Raw genomic sequence first — 19,068 nt, forward strand, 5'->3', positions numbered from 1 at the left:
CGCCGAAAAGATGTTTGATATAGTAGAATGGGATTATCTTTTTAAGATTTTGGAAATGTTTGGGTTCGGAAGTACATTTATTGGTTGGATTAAGTTATAGACATCCTGTAGCAGCGGTACAAACAAATGGATTAATTTCAGATTATTTTACTCTGGATAGGGGCACTCGGCAGGGCTGCCCTCTTTCCCCTTTATTGTTCTGTCTTGCCCTGGAACCATTAGCAGCCGCGATAAGAAAGGAGGATGATTTTCCAGGGGTGGTTGTGGGAGGTGTGGTGCATAAGCTTCTGCTTTACGCAGATGATATTTTATTATTTGTCTCTGAACCTACTATATCTATGCCTTGCCTCCACAGAATTATTAATTCCTTTTCCAAGTTTTCAGGATACAAAGTCAATTGGGCTAAATCTGAAGCTTTGGCTCTGACAGCGTACTGCCCAGTAATGGCTTTTCAGCCAGGCGCCTTCCAGTGGCCCAAACAGGGGATTAAGTATTTGGGGATTTTATTCCCAGCAAATTTGTCTGATTTAGTTCGTGTTAATTTTAACCCTTTAATAAAAAGGTTTTCGAGCAATGTGGACAGGTGGGCTTCATTACATTTACTGATGATTGGGAAGGTTAATGTTATTAAAATGAATTGTATTCCAAAATTTAACTACCTGCTACAATCTCTCCCTGTAGATATCCCCCTCTCTTATTTCAAGGAATTTGATAGCATAGCGAAGTCCTTCATTTGGAATGGTTAACATCCAAGATTGTATTTTAATAGGCCGATAGACAAAGGAGGGCTAGGCCTACCCAAGATTTTGTTTAATTACTATGCGTTCAGTCTCAGACATTTGGCTCATTGGCCACTTCCACCTGAGAGAGCCCCTCCCTGGTTTGTTATTGAACAGGCAGTTCTTGCCCCTATTTCGCCATTACAAAGCATCTCTATCAAACTAATCGGAAAAGTTAAGTTACACCCCGTTATTTCGCATTTACACTCGGTATGGACTAAAGCGTCCAGATTGTTTAAATTGGACACTTATTTAAATGTAGCCTCAAGCATATGACAGAATCCAAGATTGTGTATTGGCAAGTCTCCCTTCTGCTGGCCAGAGTGGATTGTGGGGGGGGGTTGCTACACTCGGTGACCTATATGAAAGTGGTGTGTTGAGATTGTTTGAAAACTTGGTCCAACATTTTGGGATCCCCAGACCTCAGTTTTATAGGTATTTACAACTGCGCCACCTGCTTTGTACTATGTTTGGGAGTAGCACACATCCCCCTAAGGAGGCAGAGAGGTGATTGCGGCTTTTGGAAAAGGTCATGAGGCATCAGTGTACTACTCCCTGTTAATTCAGAGTATGGGGGACAGAGCCTTAACTTCTCTCAAGAGAGTTTGGGAGAAAGATTTCAACTTGGCATTGGAGGAAGGAGTGTGGGCTAAGATTCTTAAAAACGTTAAGTCTGCATCTAGAGATGCAAGGGTGCGTCTTATACAATTCAAAATTTTGTATAGATTTTATTGGACTCCCTCTAGACTGTATAGGCTTGGTCTTAAAGACACACCCACCTGCTGGAAATGCCAATCGGAGGATGGAGACATGGCCCATGTTTTTTGGTGGTGTGTCAAGATCCAGAAATTCTGGTCGAAGGTTCAGAATTTTGTGTGCGACATGGTGGGCACTCAGGTTTCGTTTTGCCCCAGACTTTGTGTTCTGGGTGATGGGGCGGTCATCGATGTGGGGGATGGCCATATAGAGAACTTGGTTCTGACATGTGTGATGATTGCCAGGCAGGTTATTTTGAGGGGTTGGAGGTCAGCTGGTGCGCCCCAATATCCGGAGTGGTGCACGGAGGTGGGGAGGGTGGAACCTTATGAGGAGGTGTCATCGGGAAGACGGGGTGGCTTGGATAAGTTTATTTGGAAATGGGGCAGGTATTTGTAGTTTTTGGAGGGCTAGTGTTGTTTCACTAACTCATTCTGGAACCAGTCTCTCACCATTGCAGATGGCTGGGCCAGATGATTTACTTAAGTTACTAGTAATACAGGTGAAAATCCAGAGAAAAAGAAGACTGAAAATGATGTGGGCTATTATCTGATTGGTCCTCCTGCTGTCATTACTGCTGGTAACCATTACTGATTTGCCATTTCTAATGTGGATTAAAATGTCTCTGGATAAGTTGATTTCAGTCTTATATGACTAACCAGACTGCCATCAGTGGGTTCAAAACCCATGTCTAAATTGTTCTGAGGGTCTAAATTTAAATCCAGCATCTAACCACTGATTCATTGAGTTGAAGAGTAAATATTACAAATTTGATGGCAAAGTTAGTTACCTATTGGATTGGTTACTTCCCCAAATTTTCCAGAGAGTACCCTCACTTTAATTTTTTTTTTTTTAAAATGGTTAATGGGTGCTACAAAAAAGGACTGAGTGTCTTTTTCTATTATTACTATTTTTATTTGCCATAGTTAATCCATGAAAGTATTATTTTAGAGGCATACAGTTTCTGCACTGTGAATTTAGGTTCTGCTATTTAACTGAATAATTTGTTGAGAAATGCTGATAAGTATAAGAGAATAATAACGAAAAATCATATTGTTAAATGATGCTGAAACATTAAGACATTAAAAATAAGAGATGAGAACTTAAAAGGACGTAGTGTAATGAGTATGATTTCAAAGCACAAGAAAATAGATTTGTTTTAATTTCCATTGTGCCTCTTTACTACTTTATACTGTTTAAACTTTTACTTACTTTTCTGTTAGTTTAAAAATTTGATTAATGTTATTTTATTAGATAGAATGGAAGTTCCTTATCCTGAGAGAGAGTAAGGAAAGGAAGAAAGTAAACATAAGAGAGTTATTATTATTATTTTCACTGTTGAAGAATAACAAATATATTATTGTGAGACTCTAAAATAAAAAAGAAGGAATAGCTGTAATGAGATTAGAAACAGCATGAGGGAGTGGAATGACCCTCCTCCTAATCTCTCCCTGCCCATCTCTCACTCTCGGTCTAAGTTTGATAAGTGTCTGCTTGAAACAGAAACACAAGAGCAGAGTTTAGAAGGCACATCTCTGAGTTGTTTTATTTTCTTTTGATTTTATTTTATATGGAAAATGATGTGATTTGACAATAATGTTAGACACAGTGATATGGAGGAGAGGTTCAAACAGCTTTCCTTATTATGATTAAAGATTTTATATATTCAGAGGGCAATCTAATGGTAAGGGCTTATACTAAAGACAAGAGATTCAGTTCAAAGTTGATCTGACACACTTAATGTAGGTTCAAAACAATCTAGAGACTATTATTGACTTAAGGTGATGTTTTTAAATTAAGCTTTCTAGAAGTTTGACAGAGGCTACCTTTTGTTTTGTTCTGATGTTAGTCCCCACCATGACCACCATGACCACCATCTTTTGTGACGTTTGCTAAAGTAGCAGAAATACAACAAGAATGGAAATTAGTGATCTGTAAATGAGTTCAATTTTAGCATTGTTATTTCACTTTTAATTTGGACAATTTTAATAGATTGTTGAATTTTGAATAATGCTTTGTGAATTTAACCATGTTTTGAACTGTCTCCATATTTAAGCAGTGGTAGTTGGTTCCATTGGCTGTGACAGTTCTCAGGTGATACTCTCTGAAAAGAAAATATCTGTTTACTGATACCAAGTTATTAAGGATTGGCTAATAGGACTGAGCAGTATTGAGACCAGTGGCAAGAGGTGATGACCCAATGACGGGTAAGAATCTCCAATGGCAAAAAAAGGGGGGCAACCTAAGGCAGGGCATCACCGCCCTGGTAACCTGCCCAAAAAGGTTTGATATGGGTTTAAGCAAGTGAAGCATCAAAAGGGAGGTCTAGAAGAGACCTGCCCGAAGAATTGTGAGTTCCACTCAGACCGACTGCATTTTAAAAACCGCTTTACTAAAACAACTTATCACAGTGTTAAATACCAAGCATTCAGTCACTGTGACATCAGGGGATCATACCCTGTGTAGAAGATTATTTATAGATTGGGTTTTTGGGGTAAAGTTGCAGACAAGGGAGTGCCTGACTTATTAAAGAAGTATGAAACAAACCTGGGAATGTTTGTATGATAATTAATTTAGATTGGAAGATGATTTATTACTTTTACTTATGCTTTTATTGAACTCATGTACATTTGAATAGTAATGAAGAATGGAATAAAACATAGTGGTGACTAAAGATTAAGATTGCTTGTCTTGTTTGTTTATAACAATCTAAATGGAATTGTTTAAGAAATAGGGGTGCATGGTTGGCTAAAATTGGTATAATGATTGAAACAACAATTCTTGTGAGAGTACTACTACTATTCTGTTGTGTGTTACCATTGATCAAATCATTCTTGATCCGAGCTATAACGAAACAGATGACACTGATCAATGTGAATGGTCTAATGCAATACAATGACAATTAAGCTGGATGGACAGAAAGACCAAATTGGGAGGAAATTGATTCCTCCAATGAAGATATGTATGAGGAGATGAATGATGTGTTACATATTTAATCATTCTTTTATTGATTTAATACTCTGATTTACTCTGATGCAGTCTGAAACTATGGAAAACAGCTTAGCTAGCAGTTTCTGTGTAAGGCCTTTCTGTGTCAAGATAAAATTAGTTGATGTGATACAGACAGTGAGAGACCTTGGGAAACAGGAGACGACATTATCTGGATGCAGAACAATTCACATTGGTTAGGAGCAGAGGAAGTGCCTGTAAAACCATTAAAAAGAAAACAAATAAATGCTATTCTGAAATATCTGAGATAGACTAATAAAATACTTTAAGAACTGTGACAAGTCCTCAACCCAGCAAAAGCCCAGGGGACGTCAGGTGTCGGATACTTTTAGTGATCCTCATCTGACCAGCCTGGTGAAGACTAGTTAAGGATAGATACGAGCTGGGGTTAGAGAGGTACATTGAAATATAATGTACACTGTGATAATAAAAGTTAAGCAACAATGACATCAACACCAGTAGAGCAGATGTGCTCAATGTATCCAACATGTAAAGACACAATAAGGGAGCTGTCTGAAAAATGGGAAAAAAGAACAAAGGGCTTAAACACAAAAAATCTCAGAGCTCGAATAACATGGGATACGGATGTATTGATAGCCTTCGAATCATTGAAGAAAGAACTTCAGACAGCTCCAGCATTAGCAACCCCAGACTATACTAAACCATTCCATTTATATGTAGCAGATAGAAGAGATGGATATGCATCAGCAGTCTTAATGCAGGAGACTTGTAGTGGAAGAAAAAAGCAACCACTAGCTTATTATAGCACCAAGTTGGACAATGTAGCACAAGGCTACCTGCCATGCTTTCAAGGACTTGCAGCAGTGTATTTTGCATATGACAAAGCTTCCACTGTGACAATGGGCTATCCAGTGATAATTTATACACAACACAAAGTAACAGAGTTATTAGAGCAAGGTAGATTTGTTTTAACGCAAGCCAGGTGTTTGACATATTCAACATTGTTAACTTACCCAGACATTACCATAAAACGATGTACAACAATAAATCCAGCCAATTTCATTCCTCTAGAAGGGGAGGGAACACCTCATGAATGTGTAATAGAATCTCTAGCTTTTATTCGTTTACCAGATCTGGAATCAACACCAATCATAGATGCTGAAGCAGATTATTTTGTGGATGGGTCATGCTTTAAAGACCATCTAGGAAATCATGCCGGGTATGCTGTTGTCAAAAGAAATGACAATTGTGATGCAGCATTGTGAGCAGCCATGCTCAGCACAATTGGCTGAATTGAAAGCACTGACTGAGGCTTGTCTCTTAGCTAAAAATCAAACTGTTAATATTTATACAGATTCCGCATATGCACATTATTTGGTGCAGTTTGGAAACAAAGAGGGTTCAAAAAATCTGATGGGACATCAATTCAGCATGGTGACCAAATAATCAAGCTCATTTCAGCCATGATGCATGCAAAGAAATTGGCTACCATCAAATGTCAAGCACATAAAAAAGGCAATGATTTTGTTATTCAGGGAAATAATGCTGCAGACTTACATGCCAAAAAGGCTTCAGGATGCCAAGTAGCAATAATGGCAACTGTATCAGTTTTGCTTCAGCCTCAACCACAATTAGATGACATTGCACGAATACAGCAGCAAGCTGGCCCTTATGAACATACCATATGGCAACACAGAGGTACGAGAAGAGATGTCAATGGCATATTGACTTGATCTTATGAGGGTCATATGATTGCGCCAACGGCACTCCTTACTATTTAATCTCTGATGCGCATGGTTTTGACCATTGCGCAAGGGGGAAGGTAATTAGGAAAATAAAAAGACAGGGATATTGGTCCCCATATCTACAAGCCATGGTAGATTAATTTTTTGGCTAAATGTGAAATTTGTGCCCAAAACAATGTCAGAAATGGTACATCAACACCAATAGGTCACATACCAGTCCCAGAAGGACCATTTAAACATCTGGTAATGGACTATGTGTACATGGCAAAATCAATAAGAGGAAAAAGATACATGTTGTTGATAATAGACAGATTCAGCAGATGGTAGAGGCAGTACCATCAGCAGACCAGGGAGCTCAAACTGTGATAACATTTTTGACCAGAGAGGTCATTCCAAGATTTGGCATACCATCTCAAATAGAAGCTACAAGGTGTGTGGGCAAACTCACGGGAAATTGCCTTATAAATTGTGAGAACCAAACTCTAGTCTCCCCTGTAATACAAATATTTGAGGAACAAACAGCAGCCATAACAGATTACTTTTGGATTTGTGGAGGAAGCTATATTACCTAAAAATTGGAAAAGAATATGTACAAGAGTAAAACTAGTGCAAGAAGTAACCATGTTAACATGGGACCCCCAAGAATGTGAAACCCAGACTGAACCAAGAAAAATTGTCCCAAACAAATGCAGAGTAAAGAGAGCATACAAACCAGACCCTAATATTTTAGATGCAATGGTCAACCAAGAGGAATACCACAAGAATTTAAGGCCAGAGATGAAATACAATCAGGCTTTGAGTCTATATTTGTATGGATAACACCGAATAAAAATGCAGAATGGATCAATTACATTTATTATAATCAGCAGAGATTTATTAATTACACTGATGAAGCATTGAAGGCCTTGGGTGAACAGTTAGCTGCAACCAGAAAAATGACATGGCAAAATAGACAGGCCTTAGACAGGCTATTGGCAGAAAAAGGAGGAGTTTGTATAATGTTTGGAGCTGACTGTTGTACTTACATCCCAAACAATACAGCTCCTGATGGATCATTTACCATAGCCATGCAAAAGCTAAAAAACTTACGAGATGATGTGACTGCCAATGCCGGAAGAGATCACATATTGGCAAATGGTTTGACAACCTATTTGGATTCTGGGGTGAATGGTTTACTAAAGTGGGAGTAATAATAGCCATAGCTGTTGTTATTGTATGTTGTTGTTTTGTTGTGCCTCTTCTCAAATCAATGCTGGCCAGAGCTGCGGTCAAACAGATGATCAATGTGACTGTAAAGCCATCTGGAATTGATATTGGGGCCACCGTACGTACCATAGGCCCTGGTCTGAATGAGCTGGACGAATTCTAGAAAAACCCTGGAAGTATACAAGAATGGTAGGGAAGGGGAGCCTTTTGTTTTGACTCTTGTTTTTGTATAGCAAGGGAGTCAGTATACTCACTGTATTTTCTTTTGTAATAAAATTAGATAGTACTTTAGAATGGATAGAGTAGGCAGGAAGTTAGAGGGTATTATGTTTATTATTTTGGCATATACCCCTTCCTGAAGTGATTATTTTCTTTTAAATGATGTTTGTTGTTTAATCAAACCTTGTGAATGAAAGGGAATGATGAAGGTCTGAAGCAGATCATTATCCATGTTATGAGGTAATGTAACTAAGTAATGTAACCAGGATTAAAAATGAAGGTGTACTATGATTATCTGCACTATATGTACTTTATAAATGTTTAAACGTATAATTTATTGTTCAAACATCTTTGAAGGTACTAATTACCAAGTAAAATACTATAGAATGTGCATTTATGAAATTTAAAAATACTGAAAGTGCCACTGGAGATCCAGAGACTTAAACATCACAAAGACAAGATCGACGAGCACCTCAGTGCTTAGCAGCAAGAGAAAAAAGACTCTACTGGTGGTTTAAAAACCCGTTGTCTACTCCAACACCACCAGATAGCACTCCTGGCTACCGGAAATGTCTGTGAGTTCCTCTGGCATCGTGGGACGTATCAGATGCTGATCTACTACTATTGTCTAATCACTGTAATATGTTAAGTTACTGAAAGAAGTTGAATCACCGATGTATTCTACATAATGCAAGGCTACCTTGGCATGCACATGCTTATACAAGTGTTTGATTATTGTTACCCTCCAGAAAAGAACTTTGCTAGGGAGCGATGAGATCTTTTACTTCCTTCTAGTCAAATGTGGAGGGAGATGTATGGTCTCGTTGCTTCTCCGGAGTGCAGTTCCATAAGTATAGGCATTGTTAGAGGAATGTGTGACTTATATTGGTCACTTGAAAGAAATGATGGAGCTTGTCTTATGAGGTTGCACTCTGGGAAAAGGGCGATAGAAGGTGAGACTTTTTATAAGTCTCAAAGGAGGGAATATATAGTAGATTTTTATATATAAAATGTAGAAAAATACTAATATAGAATAGCTTTGTGTGTGACCCAGGAGAGGGCATATGAGGACTAAAAGTGCTGATGTTACAAGAAAGCACTAAGCTGTAGCAGAAATGTTGCAAGAAATAGTCTTGTGTCCCAGCTGTAAGCACAGAACAATGGTATTGAGTCATGAGAAAGCTCTGGGAAAGTACAGCAAAGTTAAAAAGTAACACAACCAATAATCAAAGTAACTGAATGTATACTTTCATGATAAACGCATTTAAAATGTTATTTTTTTAATTAAAAGCCAGGTTCCCATCATTGAAAAGAGGTTAGAGGCTCTCTGAAATAATGGTGGGAAACAGAATCCATTGGATACAAAAGATATTAAGATGGCGTAGGCATGAGGTAATGCTAGATAACAAACTGTACAAGAACTAAGGGTTTTGACAGAGAGAGTCAGATCTCAGCTGACATCTCGGGTTTGTTGGTATGTTCAATAAACTCTAACATTTGACACCTGGAACTCCTGACTTTGAGAGTTTTCTTACAGAGAGTGGAAGAAATGTTTTCCATGCTCCACAACACTATCAAATTGTTTGAAATAAGAGAGGGGGACATCTACAGGGAGAGATTGTAGCTGGTAGTTAAATTTTGGAATACAATTAATTTTAATAACATTAACCTTCCCAATCATAGATAAATGTAATGAAGCCCACCTGCCCACATCGCTCGAAAACCTTTTTATTAAGGGGTCAAAATGAACTCTAACTAAATCAGACAAATTTGCCTGGAATAAAAAGCTCAAATACTTAATGCCCTGTTTGGGCCACTGAAAGGTGCCCGGTTGAAAAGCCGTTACTGGGCAGTACACTGTCAGAGACAACGCTTCGAATTTACACCAATTGACTCTGTATCCTGAGAACTTAGAAAAGATATTAATAATTCTGTGAAGGTAAGACATAGACCTAGTGGGGTTGGAGACGAATAATAAAATATCATCAGCGTAAAGCAAAAGCTTATGCGCCACACCTCCTGCCCCTGGAAAATCATCTTCCCTTCTTATCGCGGCTGCTAATGGTTCCAGGGCAAGACAGAACAATAATGGGGAAAGAGGGCAAACCTGCCGGGTGCCCCTATCCAGATTAAAATAATCTGAAATTAATCCATTTGTTTGTACCGCTGTAAAGTAACTTAATCCTGAACCCAAACCTGTATATTTCCAAAATCCTAAAAAGATAATCCCATTCTACCATATCAAACGCCTTTTCGGTGTCAAGTGAGATGGCAGTGATGGCAGTGATCGTTCGCCACTGACCACATGATATTGATGAAACGCCTAATGTTATCAGAAGAGCTGCTGAATTTCTGCTAAAACAATAATGACTCTTCCTAATTTATCTTTAATCTGTCAGAGACCTTTGAATTGTAGATGCTTACTTATCAATGTAATGACTCCCCTGCTCTTACTTGAGCCAGCACTAAAGAAAACATGTCCACCCCATATCTTCCCAAATTTTTCAGCTTCCTGTGGGGAAAGATGCATTTCTTGAAGAAACACTATATCATATTTCTTACGTTTAAGAAGATAAAATTATAAAAACTACATTCCACATTAAAGCAACAATCAAACCCGAACCTCCCCGCGAACTAAACAAACAGGAAAATAAAAAAAACGTGCGAATTAACCCCTCGCACGACAGTGCCAACCCTCTAAACTCAAATAGTCCACGTATGCCTACGATAGCCCCCGCACCAAGTCCGGTGTTTCTATAAAAATTTTGTAATACAGAATTACACAACAGAAGATAATCTATAAAACAAACTCCAGCCAATAGGCGGGTGTAACAATTAAGAAGGTAAGAAGGAAGCTGGGACTGGCTTGACAAACAAATAGACCTTTAATGACACTTTTCAGTGTACAAAGAAACAAAAACACGCACTGCTTTTCAGCCAACTGCGTCAAATCATAAAAACACTCAGACACACGGACAAGCTTCGTATATCTCTCTCCCGTCTGCCGCTGTCTCTTCTCCTTAAATACTCCCGCCTCCCCACGTTGGAACACGAGGCCAATGTGGCCCTCAGGTGGAAGTCATTCACCCTGCCCAGACGCCGCTCAGCTCCACCCTGCTCACCACAGCGGGATAAACACAAAGAACGTGTAGATTCATCCACATAACTGTCCCGAAGGTGTGTTCCTCCACCAAACAAACTCCAGCCTCTAGCGAAACCAGCACACACACAAAAAAAATATATATATACTGTATACTGACTGATATATATATATATATATATATATATATATATATATATATATATATATATATAGGCAGATTCCTCGGACAGTCAAACGAAACGAATGTTCAGTGAGTCAGCCCATTCAACTGCTACATGAGTGCAACAAATGACCCAATCACTCCAATGTCCTGCAAGAAATACTCCACAAAACAAACTCCAACCAGTAGGAGGTGTAAGCACAAAGAACATGCAGATTCATCCACAACACTGTCCCGAAGTAGTGCTGCTACACAAAACAAATTCCAGCCGCTAGGTGGAACCAGCACAAAAAGAAACAAAAAAGGCACTCAGCTTCCTCGGACGATCAAGAGGATGTTCAGTGAGTCGGTTCACTTGGCTGCAATGTGAGAACCACAAAATAACTTATTCAGTCCATTGACTTTATGAAGGACATTGCTTGCTGGGTATATGTAAATACTTTACGGCCATCCTTAGTATCTATTTTCAATTTGGCCGGGAACATCAGTGCAAAAGTGACCTTATGTTGATGTAAGAGTTTCTTGCATTCCTTGAATCGATCACGTTTCTCTCTTGTCGAATTCACAAAGTCTGGGATCAAGAAAATGCTGTGGTTCTTCCAAGAAAGCCTTCCTTTGGCCGTGATCAGACGACGTATTGCAGCAAGATCCTCCAAGTCAGCAATGACCTTCGTCAGCATTGCCGATACGTTCAGCAGTTCTCACCAAATTTCCTTCACCTCTCCGGCCAAATCGACTCCCTGGCTCGAGGCCTCCGGAGGGGCATCAGCTTGAGCACGTAGCAAAGTGCGCAGAGCTCGTCATTCGCATGTCCGAACCTCGCATGGCATCACGTGACTCACATGTAATGTACAGAAGTTTAAATAATTTGGCAAAATTTTGTTTCCCATCATCTTTTTATGTTGACATGCCACTTCCAACGTCCCAACTCAGAAACTCTGGTATCATACTGTAGAATTCCAAGTTTCCCACTCGTTAATACAGTGGTGGGCCGTGCATTTAAAGTCTAGGCCTTCAGTGTGATTCATGCCATTAAGAAAACACCGTTTCACAATGAATAAGACACTCTATGCCTTTGGGCAACATACATTATGTCGCAGCTAACTAGTAATACCAATTGACATTTTAAATGTATTCGTCCACGCACGAAAGCCAGAACTTGAAACGACACATAATGCTCAAGCAAGCTTAATTTTAACTGCAGCATGACTGTTTTGTGAAATGAACATCTCCTGAACAGACATTCAAAAATCATAATTTTTCATATGAATCTACCAAGGAGGTCTATAATGTCTGGAAAACTCTATCTAATAATATTTGCGATTTAATTGTTGCTTGCAATAAATTTCGTTTTGTCAGGGTACACGGTTATGCTGCATTCCATTCAAGTTGGATGTGGGATATTCCTACTTGATATCTCCGATCTCCGACCATTAATGCATTCCATTCCCCGATATTTGGAAGATGACGTTTAAGAAAACAAAACTGCAACGCTCCCATTAGCATAGCAGGGGTTTGACTCTCATTAGAGATGTCTCCTAGCAACCCAACTGATAAACAATGCTGCAGCGCTAGCATTTGTGCTTCAGGTGTACGATTATCAAAAGAGATTATAATGTTTTATACACCTGTTTCTGCAGGCGTTTGTTAAACAAGCTTTAATATCATGTAATGTGGAAATGAACTCATTTATCGATATTACTTAATAAAGTGAATGTTTATCACTTACTTTGTATATCTCCCTGAGTGTCGACATGTTTGTGTGACATCATGTCCCTGCATCTCGGTGAAATCGGAGTTGAGAATTTCTGCACGAGCCTACAAGTTGTAATTCTGACTTTAAGATGCATTCCATTGCACTTTTCCAAGTAGGAAGTTGTAAATCTGACTTTCCGAGTTGAATGGAACACAGCACTACTGCTATAACAATGCAAAAAGTACTTACCAAATTGCTTGATGTGAAAATCAGTCCTCCTTTCCTGTTTAATAAATTAAGCAATCGCACTGTCATGCAGAACATCTCCTGTTTTGAACTCTTTGAACTTTGGATATCTTTCTGAATGGTGATGTGGCAGTGACAGCCGACTTGTCAGCAAGATCTCACGCTCTTCGCTTTCGAATTAGATACATCACTTAAAGCGTGATTGCGTCACTCAAGGCCAGCAAGAAGGCCTCGACCGGGACATATCCTAAAGATCACACCCACCAAGAACAAATAAATCAATCTGATTGGCTGATGAATCTGACAATCTGACTTTAGTTGCTCATTCATTTGCTCTGTTGAGGGATTCTGTAGAAATTCTGAAGGCATGAGGGGGTGGAGCTCAAACACACGTGCTGCTTCGTCTTGGGCTTCGGGCATGCAATTTGTGAAACAGTTGTCACACTTTGCTTGCAAGCATCAAGGAATAAATTCTGACTGGATAAACTTTTTGTTTTTCTCTATTTGTTTGTAGATTAATTAAGAGTGGAAAGCAGTTAAAAATACATAGGCAAAAAGGTGATTGAGAATGAAAGGATGAAATATATTTATTTATATGGCATGTTAGGCCAGCAGAGAAGGCTTTGCTGGTTCTGAGAAATCACCACTGCGTTAATATGACTTCACTTGATCATTCATGTGCACGGAACTCGTAATTACGATATTTCCGACTCCACTTGAAGGGCACATTAGATCAAACAAGTAGTATTTCCAGCTAGTCATGTGATTCTAACATGGCAGCCTCCATGAGGGGACCCTCTACATGTAAAATATAACAGCTTTTAAAAGGTTATTGATGTGACTGGAGCCTTCATCTCATGTGAGTGGCCATGATTTTATGTTGTAAATGTGCTATTTATTTCTTTAGGTGTAAAACGTTTTTAATGAGGAAATAATTACTTAGTGCACCTTTAATGTTGATGTTTTGTCCAGACATGAATGCTTGGGGTATAAATGTGTGTAATTTATGTTGTAGAACAAAACGTCCACGTATCTGAAAGTACTGTTTACCACAGATCTTATTTTCTTATTAACTAATTAACCTAACTATTATCTTTTAACTTTATTGATAAATTGTATAAACTTATGATCTGTTAAGTGTCTCATATTTTGTGGCCTGTTCTGCATAACGCGTGGGCCCACTTCAGCTTATCGCGGCCGGCCCACCGGGAAAAGTCACGGTTCTCCCGATGGCCAGTCTGCCCCTGGTGGTGTGTATGTCAAGACTCAAGCACATTTCAATCTAAAAAAGGGTGCCAATTTCGATTTCTCATGTCTGTTCATCGGAGACATACGTTCCCGGAAAAGCGATTGTTTAGGTCTGTTATTAAAATGGCGGCAGTCGTGACTACGAATCCCTCTCAGCTGTTACCGCTCGGTATGTGCGTTTTAATGTCATGCTTTACTTAGTGCAATAACTGTGACAAAATATTTATTTTCGTTTTGTTAAAGGAGATATGGAGGTTGAGAAAGAACAGTCTCCCCTGAGTAGCATTCCAATTTCGGGACGTTTTTTTGTTTTGTTGTTGAGACATTTGAACTAGAAATCGCTTTATTTAAATCTATTAATTCTCAATTTTCGTACCTTAGAAATCCGTCCCCGCAAACTTTATAAAATGCTTAAATAAAAATTCAGTAATCACAGTCGATTATGATTGGTTAATCTTGAATCGCGCTGAGAAATGCAACATATATCACATGACAGAAAAAATAAATAAAAAAAATAAAATACGGCTAAATAAAATGACACTGAGAAAATGTAGTACATTAATGAACTAAAACAACTTAGGGCCGCTTAATCCACCACCCTCCCTTGTCAGTATACATATTGCAGAAATAGTACAAGTAGCAAGGTAATACGTAGGGTAGACCGAGGCAGCCTACACTGAATGTTTCCCTATTCATGCCAGTTTGAATTGTCGTTATCAATGTGCACATTCACATTAGCATCCTCTCTTTATGTGGGAAATTTGAAGGACGTCGTCCATATTAATGTGAAAAGGCCCATTCACACAGGGATAGTTCACCCCAAAAAATTAGCTCATCATTTGCCATCCCAGATGTGTATGACATCCTTTCTTCTGTAGAACACAAATGAAGATTTGTAGAAGACTATCTCAATTCTGTTTGTCCTCACAATGCAAGTGAATGGTGACCAGAACTCAGAAGGTCCAAAAAGGACATAAATAATGATTTGTTTCTCACCCATACCTATCACATTGCTTCAGAAGATATGGATTTAACCACTGGAATGTTTTGGATTATTTTAATACTGCCTTTATATCCTTTTTGGACTTTCAAAGTTTTGGTCATCATTCACTTGCACTGTATGGACCTACAGAACTGAGATATTCTTCAAAAATTTTGATTTGTGTTATGCTGAAGAAAGTCATACACTTCTGGGATGGCATAAATATGAGTAAAAGATGAGAGAATTTTCATTTTTGGGTGGACTATCCCTTTCAAGTCCCTGTGAAGTGCCTTGACGAGGGCAATTTGATTTTGACGTATTTCTTACTAAAACAGGAAGTGGGGGAGGGGCCATGTTGAATGACACCCCATTTTTACAAATTGGATTTTTATTCTGGTCAGTATAGACCTTTTTCACACTCAGGGTTTTGGAATGCGGAAGTAAACCTTTGCATGGAAAACTTCGACAGCGGTGAATGGGAGATCACAGCAAATATTATTTTCACTTACCCATGTGCTCCAAGACCTAAATAAATAAATAAATCCACTATTACGTTTGAATGACTTTCCAGAAAAGGAAAAAAAATAGAGAGGGGTGGATTAAGCAAGTCAGATGGGAGAAGATAACAAATTTACTGTCACTCTCCCAGCAGCTGTAATCAAAAGCCTCTCGCAGCTGTGGTAATTAATTTTTTAAAACTAATTCCAGGGTAATGACACAGGGCTCCAGACTAACAAAATGACTATGAAGCCATTGGCTCCTAAACTGAAACATTAAGTAGCCAAATGGCTGTTTTTATTCGCCAAATCACATAATTGCTCGATTTTGATAGAAAGCCGAAGGAAGACAGCTGATAACCCATTAATCTGAGGTTTAATAAACAGAATATATTGTTGAGAAGATAAGTTTGCATTCCCCTTTGTCTCAAATGTTCACGCCCCTTTCATAATTTATTATGAGAATTAAAAATATAAGAGAGAGAAGATTTTTTTTATTTAGTACTGCCCTTCAGAATCTACATTACAGATAATTACATATAGTATGCATATAGTAGTTTGTTGTCTTCTTGAGCATCATTGAATGTTTGCACCTTGTGTAATAGTTGTGTACAAGTCCCTCAATTGTCCTAAGTGTCAAAAGCTTGATCTCATGTGTATATATGTATATATAAATATACAGTACTGTGCAGAAGTCTTAGGCACATTATATTTTTCACAAAAACGTGTCTTAATATGGTTATTTTATATATTCTGCCTTTAGTTTATCAGTAGGAAATATCCATTTTAGATTTCAACATTGCCTTTGCAAATAGAACTGAACTGAAGAAGAACAAGAAGTCCTACACAGAGCCCGGATCTCAACATCATTGAGTCAGTCTGGGATTACATGAAGAGACAGAAACAACTGAGACAGCCGATATAGATGTGGCAATTCTCCAAGAAGCTTGGAACATCCTATCTGCCAACAACCAAGAAAAACTGTGTCCAGGTGAACCTAGGAGAACTGGTGCTTTATTAAAGGCAAAGGTTATCACACCAAATATTGATTAGCTCTTTTTTATGTTGACTGGACTTTTTATGACGTTAATTGATAAATGAAAACTGTTTATGGCATTATGTTTGAAGACATCCTCATTATGCAATTTTTTTTTACAAGTGCCTAAAACTTATTTTGCACAGTACTGTATGTGTGTGTGTATATATATATATATATATATATATATATATATATATATATACACACACACACAAATATTTATATTATATATTTAAAAAATATATATAACAAAAATCTTTTTTTTTTTTTTTAAATATTGCCTTAGTCTTTGTTTACGGTTACCGGATGGCCGCTCTAAAGATGTATTCAATAACTCCCAAGATGATATCTGACGAAACCGCATATGAACGCACACAACCCGACTGTCGCCAATGGCGACTAGATGTTAAATTATTGTCGCAATTAATTATTTTTGCTCGCATTTGCGACCGTTTTAGTCGCAGTCTGGAGCCCTGTAACACAAAGCATAATGTTATAAACGTACACTCAGTATTTTAAAAAACGATCATATAAGTTTGCTAGATTTACGCTGCTAAATAAGGTGGAAACGCGTCATCACAGTCTGTTAAAAAGTTATATTTGTGCAGTATATCAAAGCAAGAACAGTTACAACTGTACTTGGTCTAGCCATGCTATCCTGAACCACTGTTTCATGCTGTTTGTCATGAGTAATAAAAGTGTATTTCAAAACAAGATGGTGGCAAGCTGAGCACATGTAGATAATCTGCTCCAGACTTGATCAGCTTAAGTCAGTCAAATATAATTTATAATATCTTTAACAAATCAAAAGTATATTTCTTTTTGAAATTCTACCCAACGCCTGTTTGACAAAATACCAAGATCGACAAAACAGAAACCAGATCATTGCGAAAAACATGCAGATATAGACGCCGAAGGAGAACCCGATGAGTTGGCTACTGGGAGACGCGGTGTTAAATAAAAGTGTATTTGACGCTGTGATTGTATGATGTCTTTAGAGCTGGTGGATAAATGCATTGGCTCTCGCATTCACATCGTCATGAAGAATGATAAGGAGATCGTTGGAACACTGCTTGGGTTTGATGACTTTGTCAGTATCCTTTAAAACATCTGATGACGTCATTAAAACGCATGTCACTCATTGACACCTGTGTCATGAAGATCTGATGATCATTAAAGCTTTTATGATTAGACTCAATCTTCAATTTCTATTGGCATATTTTTCTGTGTGAGTTCTTGATCTGTTTAATCAGATATGGTCTTGGAAGATGTGACAGAGTTGTAAGTATGTTTTCTTATTTGCACCCAAGGTTGCACCTTTGATTTAAGACTAACAATAGCCTACACTGCCTGGCCAAATAATAGCCTACACTGCCTGGCGAAAAAAAAAAGTTGCATACTCTAATATTTCGTTGGACCGCCTTTAGCTTTGATTAGGGTGTGCATTCGTTGTGGCTAGGGATGCACCGATACCACTTTTATCTCAGTATCGGCCGATCCTGATCCGATACCAGTGTTGTTTTCTTTTTTGCATAATTAGTTTAGAATATCTTTACATTATTGTGTGGAACTAATTGGGTGTGCTCTTTAATATGTAAAGAAACAAACCTTTAACTACACATTATTTCAATATAAATGTATAAGATTATTAAGAAACACTTTATTATTAACTAGTATACTGGATAATGTAGCAGCAAAATGAACAGTAATTCCAGTATAAGTCATCAGTAGAAAAGAAGCCTTTTTTTTTCTTTTTTTTTTCAACTTTCATCTGAACTTTAAAGGATTCAGATCTCTTTTTTGTTCAGTTTAGTTGTAGGACATCAATCCACTTTTCATTCACACAGTTATTTTTTGGAAACCATTCAACTTAAATATTATTATAATTTGTAAACAAATGATAATAATAATATTATATTATAATAGTAATATATAGTAATATCTCAATTTTTAATTAAAAAAATAAATAATTAAAAATGTAAAAAAAAAAAAAAAAAATGTGCACCTTTAACTTTTAAACCCTCACGCTTTTATTTTGACATTCTGAACTCTCCAGGAAGTCCTGTTTGTAGGCAAGTTCACAGTATCTCCTTATTCAAATTCTGGTAAAAAAAAAAAACAACAACAACAACAACAAAAAAAAACACCTCCATTACCATTCTAAATGCATATTATCAGTGAACCGAACTTTTGAGCATCTACATCTGAGATGTTGTTCGTGAGTAGCGCTCAAATATTGCGACTGCTAAAAATAGCCGCGAGCGTGTGTGTAAACAGAGCAGCGCCATTCACTGACGCGCTGGAGCTGCACGTGCATTAATATATATTTACTTATAAAACACAGCCTTTTGTGATTCAAAAAGCTATTGCACGTCTTCAAGTGGCTTTGAATAAAATGCCATATGAACTACTTTAATGGTGT

The 19,068-nt window shown here is 37.9% G+C and overlaps 1 protein-coding gene across 3 annotated transcripts in view; it reads left to right on the forward strand.

Moving 5' to 3' along the window:
- LOC127427157 (U6 snRNA-associated Sm-like protein LSm5) overlaps positions 1-19,068 on the forward strand; it is a 298,822-nt gene that overhangs the window by 266,284 nt on the left and 13,470 nt on the right. The window contains exons 1-4 of one of the 3 annotated variants that reach the window (XM_051674591.1): positions 14,232-14,297; positions 16,423-16,598; positions 17,645-17,740; positions 17,900-17,927. In XM_051674591.1, coding sequence (XP_051530551.1) covers positions 17,686-17,740; positions 17,900-17,927 — 83 coding nt within the window. In that variant the 5' untranslated portion in view covers positions 14,232-14,297; positions 16,423-16,598; positions 17,645-17,685. Of the gene's footprint in view, positions 1-14,185; positions 14,298-16,422; positions 16,599-17,644; positions 17,741-17,899; positions 17,928-19,068 lie in introns of those variants that run through there. The other 2 variants (XM_051674590.1, XM_051674592.1) reach the window with 2 other exon arrangements.

Source organism: Myxocyprinus asiaticus, chromosome 36 (genome assembly GCF_019703515.2).
Source record: "Myxocyprinus asiaticus isolate MX2 ecotype Aquarium Trade chromosome 36, UBuf_Myxa_2, whole genome shotgun sequence".
Classification (NCBI taxonomy): domain Eukaryota; kingdom Metazoa; phylum Chordata; class Actinopteri; order Cypriniformes; family Catostomidae; genus Myxocyprinus; species Myxocyprinus asiaticus.